Here is a 12950-nt window from a genome sequence, read left to right on the forward strand (position 1 = left end):
ATCCGTACAGAAGTACGTACCTTACGTACTGATTACGTACCGTACACTCCATACCTTTCCACCTTGATGCTTCATTACAGTTTCATGTACCTTTGGAGTTATGGTCAGCACATAAATTGTCTTATGAAAAACTCCGCACATTTGGCTGTGAAGCTTATGCACATGTAGTATGTACCCAAGGAGTTGCGTGCTAAGCTAGATCCTAAGTCCAGGAAATGCATCTTCATTGGCTATGGTGTAGATGGTCAATTTGGCTATCGTTTATGAGATCCAGAAAGTCGATCAGTGATCCATAGCAGTGATGTTGTCTTTAATGAAACTAAGATGCATAGACAACCAGTGAAAGAGGTTGAATTTTGGAAAGTGACATTTTCCAATGTATCACCTCCTATCCACACAGCTCCCGAGCCAATTACTACACAGGCTAGTACGAGTTCTAATTAGCCGCGGAGATCTCAAAGAGTCTCACATCCGCCAAAACGTTTTGTTCCAAGCGTGGATTTTGTTTTGCTGACAGATAGTGGTGAGCATTCTTGTTACAAAGAGGCTATGCTAGCCGATGATAAGGTTCAGTGCGAAAATGCTATGAAGAGGGAGATGTCCAATATTGCAAAGAACAAAACATGGGAACTTGTTCCATTGCCAAAAGGTAGGAAAGCATTGCCTTGTAAATGGGTTTACAAGAAGGAGATTGACAATTACAAAGTTCGTATAGTGGCCAAAGGTTTCAAGCAAGAATATGGTGTCGATTTCCATGAAATCTTTTCTCTAGTGGTCAAGATGACCACACTGAGAATGTTACTTGCTTTGGTTGACATTGAAGATATGGAGCTTGATCAAATGGATGTCATTACAGCTTTCTTACATGGTGATCTCGAGGAAGAGATTTATATGCAGCAACCTGAAGGGTTTGTGCTAAAGGGCAAGGAACATTTGGTCTGTAAGCTTCTGAAAAGTCTCTATGGCTTGAAGCGATCATGCAAACAATGGTATCAAAAGTTTGATGCATTTATGCGTTCCATAGGCTATAAGCACAGTAATGAGGATCCATGTCTTTACGTGAAAAGACAACCAAATGGACAGCTTATTATGTTTATCCTTTATGTAGATGACATGCTTATTGCTGGTCATTCCAAGAAGGATATTACTGACTTGAAAACCAAGCTGAAAAGTCAATTTGACATGAAAGATTTGGATCAAGCCAATCACATTTTGGATATGTGTATTACTTGTGGCCGTAAGAAGAGGTTGTTGTACCTTTCTCAAAAAGAGTATGTGCACAAGGTTCTTGATCGTTTCAACATGCAGAAGGGGAAGGCTTTGAGTACTCCATTGCTTGCATATTTAAAACTTAGCAAGAACGACTGTCCCAAATCTGCTGAGGAAAAAGCTGCAATGGCTAAGGTTCCTTATGCTTCAGCTTGTTCAGCCCAAAACGCTTGCAGTAAATTAGCTTGTGATAGCATAGACATAATCCGGTCTTGCATGGGCCTATTCATTCGTTCCGCAACACCATTTTGTGCAGGGGTATAAGGAGCTGTAAACTCACGCTTAATTCCCCTACTTGAACAGAAGTCTGTAAACTCTTTGGAGATATATTCTCCACCATTGTCTGAGCGCAAAGCTTTCAACTTATGTTCAAACTGAGTTTCAACACTAGATAAGAACTTCTTGAAGCAAGAAAAGGTCTCATCTTTAGACTTCATGGCGTAGACCCAAACATGCCGTGTTGCATCGTCAATGAATGTAACATAATAGGACGCACCATCATGGGATTTAGAAGGCATAGGCCCACATAAATCACTGTGCACAAGCTCTAAGGGTTTTCTTTCTTTGTCAAAAGAATGTGTCTATGTTTGCTTTCCATATTGACAGTGCTCACAAAAGGGACAAAGACAGTAAGTAGCCCAAACGAGAGAGTGTCTCCATTCCCTTCTTTGACATATGTCCTAACCGGCTATGCCATAAAGCAACGGTTGGCAGCTTGGTTACAGAAAGAACACTGTTTTTATCAGATACATAAAGAGAATAAAGTGAACCAACTTTAGAACCATGGGCTATATAAGATGACCCTTCGCAAAACGCCAAGACTGTTGATGAAAAGTGACTTTGTAACCCAAGTCATCAAGACGTCCAACCGAAATCAAATTGCGTATCAAGGCTGGAACATAACGCACATTATGGATGATAAACTTCACCCCATTTGCCATAGCCATGGCAATATCACCTACGCCAACAATGTCACAAGAGTAACTGTCACCAAGTGTAATAGCCAATGGTTTCCTCATATGTAGTAAACCAATGCCTATGAGGTGTGGCATGCAACAAAGCACCCGAATCAAGAATCCATGTATGGGATACTTCACTACTAACAAGAAGTTCAACTAGCATAGAACTCTGCAAAGATAGAGTTTCTTGTGCATCATAAAAGACATCATTATTTTCAGTCAACATATTAATGTCTTGCGCATCACTGTCATCTTGAACTATGTTCAGTTCTTCAATCTTAACCGAACTTTGGTTTCTCCTCTTTATCATCTTGATCTTTACCTTTATCTTTGCCATTCTCTTTGTCACGCTTCCAAGCATAGCAATCCTTCTTTATGTGACCAAACTTGTCACAATAATGGCATTGAACATTGCGACGACCACAAGACTTTGATCTACCCTTTCATGCATCTCTATTGCCCTCTTCTTGGACTCATGTTGCGAAGAACGGCCCTTACGTTGCTTATCATCCCTTTGCACATAATGAGCTTCGTCATAATGCGAGCTAGTCATGGTTTTCCAACGCATCTCCTCTGACAAAAGAGCACTAGTAACATCATCGTACTTTAACGTACCATTAGGAGCAGAGTTATTAACAGTTGTGCAAAAGATATCCCAAGAGGGTGGCAACGAACAAAGCAAAAAGATTGCTTTCATCTCATCATCAATGGTCATGCGTTGTGCACGAATCTCAGCAAAAAGAGAATCAAAATCATTGATATGGCTGGCAACACTAGCTGACTCCTTCATACGAAGGTTGAAAAGTTTTCGCATCAAGAAAACCTTATTGCTAGCCGTATCCTTTTCATAAGTGTCACATAATTTCTGCCAAAGCATAAACAGTCTCGCATTCTAACACTGAAAAGTACACCGACTCACCAAGGTACAGTCTAATCGTAGACCTGCATAACTCATCAAGCTCCTCCCACTGAAACTGAGTCATGTGCATATCTTCAATTCTAGCCGCATAGGCAATAAGCAACTTTTGTTTCTTTTGGACAAGCACATCATGCATTTAATTCTTCCAAAGCTGAAAATTAGTGCCACCAAACTTCTTTATGTCATAAAGGTCACAGTCTTTGCTAGTAGACATGGTGACAAAACTACCAAAAGATTCTGGGAAAATTTCGACAAAGTCTCCTTTGTATTTGGGACTATGTCAACCAAAATACAAGACAAAATGACCAAGTATGTCACTCACAAAGCATAAAAGAGGACAATGCCTCTCAAAAGCACACTGTATAGAGACCAACTAAGGCGCATAAACTGTCAAACTAACCATAGACCTCCTTCCATTGCGTACCTTCGTTGAGGAACATTTGAAGAAGGTTGGCCTTCTCCTTCCACCATCCTTCCATCTCTGCTTTCCATTCCTTCATCTCCCTTTCCACACACACAGAGAGAGAGAGAGAGAGAGAGAGAGAGAGAGAGAGAGAGAGAGAGAGAGATGGCCATATTGCCACCTCTAGCTCATGCACGCTCAAAGTTGTTGTCCCTACTCAAGGATGCTCTGCACACTCGCATTCTCCCTTGTTGTGGGACTACTGTTGTCGTCGTCTACTTTGTTCGCGAATCCTTCGACAGCAACAAGTCGCTCCTCCCCTGTGACTCTTCTACAATTGGCTAAGGGCATCTTGTCCTACGACATGGATCAAGGGGTAAGCCTCCATGGGCATACGTACATGTGATATACATTTTCTAGCAAGAAGTCTCCATTGGACAAGAGCAAAAGAGGGCTCAATCCCCAACATAGACTTTCCTTGTTTCAGAGTGTTCTCGCTCGAATTAAAGTTTGACTACAATAAAGTTGAATAAACAACCAAACTTTGACTTTCTCCAAAAATGGCAACACTACATGTATGGTTCAAGAAAAAGACACATAAACAACAAGAAAAGAATATTAACATAAACATTTCAACCTACCTTATACAGCCATCTAGGGCTTTCCGGACAAAATTCCATGCCCAAGAGGAGAAGAGCAGCTGGTATTGAAGATATCCAGAAGCATGCACGCCACCTGAGCCAAAGAACCAAAAAATAAGAGCTGTCACAAAAGCTGAGTGAAAATTCAACTTCTTAGCTGAACATGCGCTCATCACCAGCCAGTGATAAACGCCACTGGTAGCCCAATAGCATAGGAACCTAGCAAACCAAGGCATCCGGCAATTTGGCAAATTGCTCCAAAAGTTCCCCTTAATGGTGCTGGTGAAATCTACATGACTCAAACAAAACTTCAAGGAAGAAGAAAGGAACTTGCTTAAAATCATCCACCAAAAGGTACAACTCTTTTCAATGTACCTCTGAAATGTACAGGGTGGTCGCTGATGCACCAACGCCTAAGCCAATTCCCACCAGAAAACGCCCAAAGATCATAATTTTCAAGCTTCTTGCGACTGCACTGGAAGTTGAAGGAAGAGAGTTTATAGGAGAGCAGCGCAAACCTTACGACATGGAAATAGCACTTGCTTTTTCCATAAAAGGGAAGAGCTATAGGAAAAAATATATTTTTTCAAAAACAAGAGCCACAAATATTTGCTGTACCTGCAATAGATGAGCAAAAGATGAATAAACTTGTGCACTGTCATAAGAAACACAAGCATATGAACCTGACATGTTTAGCTTAAAATCAAGCAAGTAAACCCTCATCACCTGAAACATCCTCCTACAATAATAGGGACAGTGCTGAGTTGGGCAGCACGACGCCTTCCCACCTCATCTGCAAATGTACCACTCCAAATGCAACCAAGCAAGCCCCCTACAAGGCATATGCTTACAATCCAACCTGAAATTTATCTGCTCAGTAAGCACACTATACTGCATGTTGCTGTGTCCTAAGTGGTATATTAACAAAATCCGCACCTTGAGCAAGAGCATCATCAACCAGACCAAGATCTCTTGCAACGAACTGTAAGGTAGCATTCAACACCCTGTCAAACAAGAATTACAGATATGGATCAGCCTAGCATGTCCTTGTTAAGAATCTGGCTTAGCTTACATCCCATCTCGTATACTACTATTAGTCAAGTTCTGAAGGCTGGAGATCTACAGCCTTTTGGGCAGCATAGCACAAGGTCACTTCGAAAAAGTGAGGCTTGGTGGTGTGCTCTTACTGGCATCCTCTTGGCCCAGCAGTAAGATGTTGCCAGAAGTAAAAACTTCACAGCTATTTACCCGAGCCCCACCTTTGGTGGTAACTAGACTTGAGCTTGTCGATCTTTCAGGCATATATGGACTGGTAGGTTACCTATATATTTATTGCGGGAGAGGACATTCCAATCGTGTGGTAGGTGGCCTGGTGGTGTGGTCTTACTGGCATATCCTTTTGGCCCAGCAGTAAGTGAAGGAGTCCGAGTGGAAGTGCGACGCGAGAGAGCACGACGATATGGTGAACTCGCTCTACTGTAATGTGTAGAGCATAGCAAGTTCTTATTAGGTTTTTACAAAAGAATATGTGTACATACCTGGCGGCCCGCCCACTTACCTGGGCGACCACATTGGCCTTTATACCCCAACAACCTCCCACGTAAAGTCTAATGTGGTACTTTAAGTGTGAGAGAAGCTACTATACAAGCTAATATACAAGAGAGGTAGAGAAGTGATGTACTACCCTACACCTAACTGCTTGCGAAAATGCGCAAAGCTCTCTGAGGGAAGTGCTTTTGTAAGTAGATCACCAGGATTTTCTATGGTGTGAACTTTGACAAGCTGAAGTTGCTTATCCTCGAGCATTTCCCTGATGAAATGATACTTCACATCCACATGCTTTGTCTTTGAGTGATAAACTGGATTGTGAGCCAATTGTATAGCACTTTGACTATCACAATATAACACAGGCATCTCTTCTTTGATTCCCAAATCTGTTACTAGTCGATTAAGCCAAATTGATTCTTTGCATGCCTCTGATGCTGCAACATATTCAACCTCTGTAGTAGACTGAGTAACACAATCTTGTAATCTAGAACGCCATGATACTGCTCCACCAACCAATGTAAAGACATACCCTGACGTAGACCTTCGGTTGTCTAAGTCACCTGCATATTCCGAGTCTGTAAAACCCTTTACACTTAGCTCCTGACTCCCATAGCATATGCGCATACTCTTTGTAGCTTTCAGGTATCTCAATATTCCTTTCACTGCCTCCCAATGTTTCTTGCCTGGGTTTGACATGTATCGACTTACTACTCCCACTGCAAATGCAATGTCTGGGCGAGTAGCAATCATTGCATACATCAAACTACCCACTGCAGACGCATATGGAATCTTATCCATTTCAGCATGTTCTTCCTCAGACACGGGACAATCTTGTTTGCTAAGTTTCACATATGGTGGCAATGGAACACTCCATGCCTTTCCCTTCTCCATATTGAAACGTTGCAAAACCTTGTCAATATACTCTGTTTGAGATAACCAAATCAACTTCTTTGATCTGTCTCTCTCAATGCGCCTACCAAGTATATGACTTGCCTCACCCATGTCTTTCATGTCAAACGATTTTGCCATCTTTGACTTCAAAGCTGAAATTTCTTCCAAGTGCTTGCCAGCAATCAACATGTCATCCACATACAAAATAAGGATCAGCCAACTGCCATCCTTAGCCTTCTTTGTATATAGACAGTGATCGAACTCACTACGTTTGTAGCCTTCAGAAAGCATAAACTTGTGGAACTTATGGTACCATGCCCTCGGTGATTGTTTTAAGCCATAAAGACTCTTTAACAACTGGCATACCAAATCTTCCTTGCCTTTCTCAACAAACCCTTCTGGCTGTTGCATGTAAATTTCCACATCTAAATCACCATGCAAGAACGCTGTCTTGACATCCATTTGGTGCAACACCAAATCTAATATGGCAACCAATGCAAGAAATCATCTCAATGTAGTCATCTTGACCACCGGAGAGAAGACTTCATCAAAGTCAATGCCTTGTTCTTGCTTAAAGCCCTTGGCAACAAGCCTTGCTTTGTACTTTGGCTGACTATCATGAGCGGTGATCTTATACTTGTAAACCCATTTACAAGGTAGAGCCTTTTTGCCCTGTGGTAATTTAACTAGCTTCCATGTCTGGTTTTTATGCAGAGCTGTCATCTCTGACTGCATGGCCAATTGCCAATTCCCGGAGTCCTTCATTTGCACTGCTTCCTTGTAACATGAAGGCTCATTGCAATCAGTCAACATGACATAGTTCATAGATGGAACAAACCTATCAGGAGATCGCGTGATACGTCCAGATCTACGCACAATAGGTGGCTCAAGTTCAACCACAACCTGTGGTTCCAATCTATCCTGTCCTTGCTCCTCTTGAGCCCTGACATTTTGTCTTGCACGTGGAGGTCCATCTTCTTGGAAGACAACTCTTCTAATCTCCTCAACCCTCTCTGGTTTAGAATGATATTTGGCTTCATTAAAGTGAACATCATTGCTGCGGATAACCTTTCTGGATTCGGGATCCCAAAGTCTGTACCCCATCTCACCAGAATTACCATAGCCTAGAAAGATGCACTTTCTACTCTTTGGCTCAAGTTTGTTCCTAAATTCCTTTGGAACATGAGTATATGCCTCACAGCCAAAGACTTTGAGATGCTTGTATGAGGACATTTTGCCTGACCATACCATCTCTGCCACCACTGAATCCTTCTGCAAAACCTTGCTAGGAGATCTATTTATAAGATGAACAGCTGTTGATACAGCTTCAGCCCAAAACCCATTTGGCAGTTGTGCATTAGACAACATACTTCTGACCTTCTCTTGTATGGTCCTATTCATCCTCTCAGCAACACCATTTTGAGGAGGATTGTAAGGAGCTGTAAGTTCACGTTTTATACATTTTGACTCACAAAAGTCCTGAAAGGCCTTTGAAACATACTCTCCACCATTGTCAGTACGTAAGCATATAAGCTTTTCGCCACTTTGATTCTCCACAAGTGTCACAAACGTTTTGAAAACACTAAACGCTTCATCCTTGTGCTTGAGAAAGTAAACCCATACTTTCCTCGAGTAATCATCTATAAATGTCATAAAGTAAGAAGCTCCCCCTAGAGATAGGTTAGGCATAGGTCCACACAAATCACTATGAACAAGTGCCAACTGTGTATCTCTTCTACTACTTCTATGCTTATGTGGCTGCTGTGTTTGCTTACCATACAGACAATGTTCACAGAATTCAAAATCATTAAATGAAAAGCCAGGCAAATAACCAGAACGAGACAAGATTTCCATTCCCTTCTTGGACATATGTCGTAACCGGCTTTGCCACAAAGAAACGTTCGGCTACTCGGTTACATTGATTACATTTTTAGAGACATTTGATACATAAATCATGTAAAGTCCTCCAGACTTTACTCCATGTGCTACTGTCATAGAACCCTTGGATATCTTCCACATGTTCTCTCCAAAAGTGGTGACGTAGCCAGCATCATCAAGTAAACCTGTGCTGATCAAGCTCTTTGTAATTGCGGGAACATGTCTCACATTCTTCAGCGTGAAAGAAGAGCCATTCTGAAACTTCAATTGAACATCTCCAACACATAAGATCTCACATGTCTGCCCATTGCCTAGCCGAACATGATCTTTAGTGGTCACATAAGAGGTAAATCACTCTTTGTTTGGAGACACATGAAGTGATGCCCCTGAGTCTATAATCCAGTCACTCAGTGCATTTCCATCAGATGCTGTAAGAAGAGCTGAGTCCATTGTATTCTTCAAGAAGTAGATGTCTTCTGACACTAGACTGTCATCCTCTGCAACAATGTTTGTCACATTTATTTCTTGAATCTTCACTGAGGACTTGTTCTTCTCACCATGGTCTTCAGCTTTCCCTTTGCCTTTTTCTGCTTTCCATTCTCTGCAGTCTCTTTTCATGTGACCCTTCTTGCCACAATGGTAGCATTCTATGTCACTCTTACCTTTAGCACTGCGGGACTTGCTACGAGACTGATCCCTTTTTCCACATTTGTACTTTTCTTTGGTCCCTCCCCTGACAACTAAGGCTATTCCTTTGCCTTTGTCCATTGCCTTTCTATTGGTTTCTTCAGTAAGCAGAATGCCTTCTACACCTGCTATGGTCAAACCATCTGGAGGTGCAGAGTTACTCAAAGCTGTGCGAAAAGTGTCCCAACTTTCCGGCAATGTGATCAACAGGAACATAGCTCTAACAGGTTCATCAAACTTGACACCTTGAGCTGACAGTTGACTGTAGATGGTGTTGAATTCATTCAGATGATTGGACATAGGTGTCCCTTCTTTCATCTTCAAGTCAACAAGCTTCTTAAGCCAGTATACTTGTGAAGCTGCACTCTGCTTCTCATAAAGATCACTTAGCTTTGTCCATGCTTCATAAGCCGACATCTCGTCTGCTACATTGAAGCAAACGCTTTCTGCCAAAGTCAGCATAATGGTAGAAAGTGCCAATTCACCCATTTCGCTCCATTCATCTTCGTCCATATCTTCTGGTTTTATCCCCTTGAGCTTTATAGGTTTTATCTGCTTCTTTTTTACCAACACGTGCCAAATATGCTTCTTCCACAATGGGAAATTGGTTCCATCAAGCTTCTTGATATTGTAAAGAGCAGTGTCATGTGATCCAGCCATGGTGATTTAGATGTGGAAATTTACATGCAGCAGCCAGAAGGGTTTGTTGAGAAAGGCAAGGAAGATTTGGTATGCCAGTTGTTAAAGAGTCTTTATGGCTTAAAACAATCAGCGAGGGCATGGTACCATAAGTTCCACAAGTTTATGCTTTCTGAAGGCTACAAACGTAGTGAGTTCGATCACTGTCTATATACAAAGAAGGCTAAGGATGGCAGTTGGCTGATCCTTATTTTGTATGTGGATGACATGTTGATTGTCGGCAAGCACTTGGAAGAAATTTCAGCTTTGAAGTCAAAGATGGCAAAATCGTTTGACATGAAAGACATGGGTGAGGCAAGTCATATACTTGGTAGGCGCATTGAGAGAGACAGATCAAAGAAGTTGATTTGGTTATCTCAAACAGAGTATATTGACAAGGTTTTGCAACGTTTCAATATGGAGAAGGGAAAGGCATGGAGTGTTCCATTGCCACCATATGTGAAACTTAGCAAACAAGATTGTCCCGTGTCTGAGGAAGAACATGCTGAAATGGATAAGATTCCATATGCGTCTGCAGTGGGTAGTTTGATGTATGCAATGATTGCTACTCGCCCAGACATTGCATTTGCAGTGGGAGTAGTAAGTCGATACATGTCAAACCCAGGCAAGAAACATTGGGAGGCAGTGAAAGGAATATTGAGATACCTGAAAGCTACAAAGAGTATGCGCATATGCTATGGGAGTCAGGAGCTAAGTGTAAAGGGTTTTACAGACTCGGAATATGCAGGTGACTTAGACAACCGAAGGTCTACGTCAGGGTATGTCTTTACATTGGTTGGTGGAGCAGTATCATGGCGTTCTAGATTACAAGATTGTGTTACTCAGTCTACTACAGAGGTTGAATATGTTGCAGCATCAGAGGCATGCAAAGAATCAATTTGGCTTAATCGACTAGTAACAGATTTGGGAATCAAAGAAGAGATGCTTCACAGTAGTTTACTTTTCTGCGAAAAATTCAGCAGAGTTTCCCCTGTAAACTGACCTCTGAACCAATATCAACCTGTCAAATGAACCAAGAAAGCTTCAGATTCTGCATAAATTTCGGCAGAGTCTCCTTTGTAAAATGGCTCTGGTGTACTCAAAACAAACCAAAAACAGCTTAAAAAACCACTGTCTCTCTAACACTGTAAGCTATGGGTAAACTTGTCCTGCACCTGTACTGTCTCTCACTGTCCTGTCAACTGTCCTGTAAGCATAGACTGCGACAATGCCTCAACGGCAGTAAAGCAAAGATGCAATCCCAACTGTCTAACTCACAGTCAATACATCCTAGCTGCCTATCTAAGGGTGCTCGAGGGATCGCTCCAAGACCTATATCACCGAAATGATCTCAACATTCGAGAATCCCCCAGCTCAATAAAACCTCACTCGACCCTCCACAAAGGCTGCAGTAAATTTGACAGTACATAGACTTCCCACAAAGTCATACATCCACAAATTTCCCACTATATGCTGTAACCGCTGCGGCGGTTGTTTGCTGCGTGACTCACAACCAGCAAACCCTCAACAGACATACATCATCTCTGACAATACATCCCATGTGGAAGTACTTGCAATGTCACGATGAAATCTGGAATATCAAGCAGCAAACACAAGCTACCTGATGAACGGGTGGATGTCGCCTACAGTCTTTGTGTAGGTGCGCCCGTGTCGTATGTGACACGCCTCCAAGAACTGTAAGCCGTTCTTCGTTGTGTAGATAGCCACAAATCAGCACTCTGGAAGTGCAGATATCCTCAGCACTTGCAGTCGTAGGCCGAAACCCCAAAATTGTAGAGTCGGATTTGCACCCGCCGAGACCACGTAGTCGAAAATGGCATGCGCAGAACTTTGTCGAAGCCGAACGGTGGCCGAGGTGACCTCAGAATGAAATTCTGAGAACACTGAGGCCTTCGGGCTCACCCACAGGATTTGGGGCCGTGTCTTCGCCTGTCGAATCTCACTCCAATCTGAGCAGGTGACTCTGGCTACCTGCAAATGCTGCCCCGAGCCTCGATCTGAGCTCTGATACCAGTTGAAGGAGTACGAGCGGAAGTGCGACGCGAGAGAGAGTGCGAGAAGAAGAGCACGACGATATGGTGAACTCGCTCTACTGTAATGTGTAGAGCATAGTGAGTTCTTATTAGGTTTTTACAAAAGAATATGTGTACATACCTGGCGGCCCGCCCACTTACCTGGGCGACCACATTGGGCTTTATACCCCAACAATAAGATGTTGCCATAAGCAAAAAATTGACAGCTATTTATTTAAGCCCTGCCTTTGGTGGCAACTAGACTTGAGTTCGTAGATCTTTCACACATATAGAGACTGATATGTTGCCTATATAACTATTGCAGGAGAGGAAATTCTTATCTTGTTTAGGCTCTCTATATAAGTTTCATGCACAAGATATTGGTGATTGAGGAAACAAGCTTTCTAGAACAAAAACGACCATCTTTAGCCATGGAATGAATTTGAAGATGATTATTCGCATTGGCGCACACTCCTCCATGCACTTTTAACGCCAATCAAGTTATCAACCCTTGGTCAAGGTTGGCCAACGCAAACCTATCAAAAGGGGTCAAACCTGCTGCATTCTTGCTTCTTTCGTCCTTTGCTATCATGTGTATATCAAGTATATATTTCTCTACCAAAAAACTTTTCGATTTGTTTGCTTCTCTCTCTCTTGTGAAGAGATAGAGAAGGAGAGATCTTGAGCTCTTGCAAGCACACACCCTCACAACCAAGAGAGCACACAATGGAGATGGAAATTGAAATTTGACTCTTTCTCTTCACTACTCAAAAAGATTAGATGGTCTACAAAACATAAAAAGAGAAATACAACATAGAACGATAACTATGTACAACGGTCAATGTGATACCGCTCGTGAGTGCGCTAATAAGATAAGTCTCATACCACTGATAAATGTGGGCAAGAAGTCATCAAGGCATACCATGTGTTGAGCTTAATAGATCAACACTCCCCCTCGAACCCAACACCGTCTCCGGGTATCCAAGCATAGCTCAAAAAACCTCAGCTTCTGTTCTCCCACGGCCTTCGTAAAGGTGTCTACAA

General features: G+C 42.3%; 1 protein-coding gene across 1 annotated transcript in view; it reads right to left on the minus strand.

Moving 5' to 3' along the window:
- Window positions 1-12950, minus strand: part of LOC147445131 (putative plastidic glucose transporter 3) — a 64030-nt gene that overhangs the window by 25669 nt on the left and 25411 nt on the right. The window contains exons 3-7 of the mRNA XM_086527601.1: window positions 5128-5195; window positions 4918-5050; window positions 4567-4666; window positions 4368-4480; window positions 4192-4285 (exon numbers count right to left, since the gene is read on the minus strand). Of these exons, the coding sequence (XP_086383727.1) occupies window positions 4192-4285; window positions 4368-4480; window positions 4567-4666; window positions 4918-5050; window positions 5128-5195 (508 nt within the window). The remainder of the gene's footprint in view (window positions 1-4191; window positions 4286-4367; window positions 4481-4566; window positions 4667-4917; window positions 5051-5127; window positions 5196-12950) is intronic.

This window comes from Adiantum capillus-veneris, chromosome 13 (assembly GCF_014529385.1).
Source record: "Adiantum capillus-veneris isolate H3 chromosome 13, ASM1452938v2, whole genome shotgun sequence".
NCBI classification, from domain to species: Eukaryota; Viridiplantae; Streptophyta; class Polypodiopsida; order Polypodiales; family Pteridaceae; genus Adiantum; species Adiantum capillus-veneris.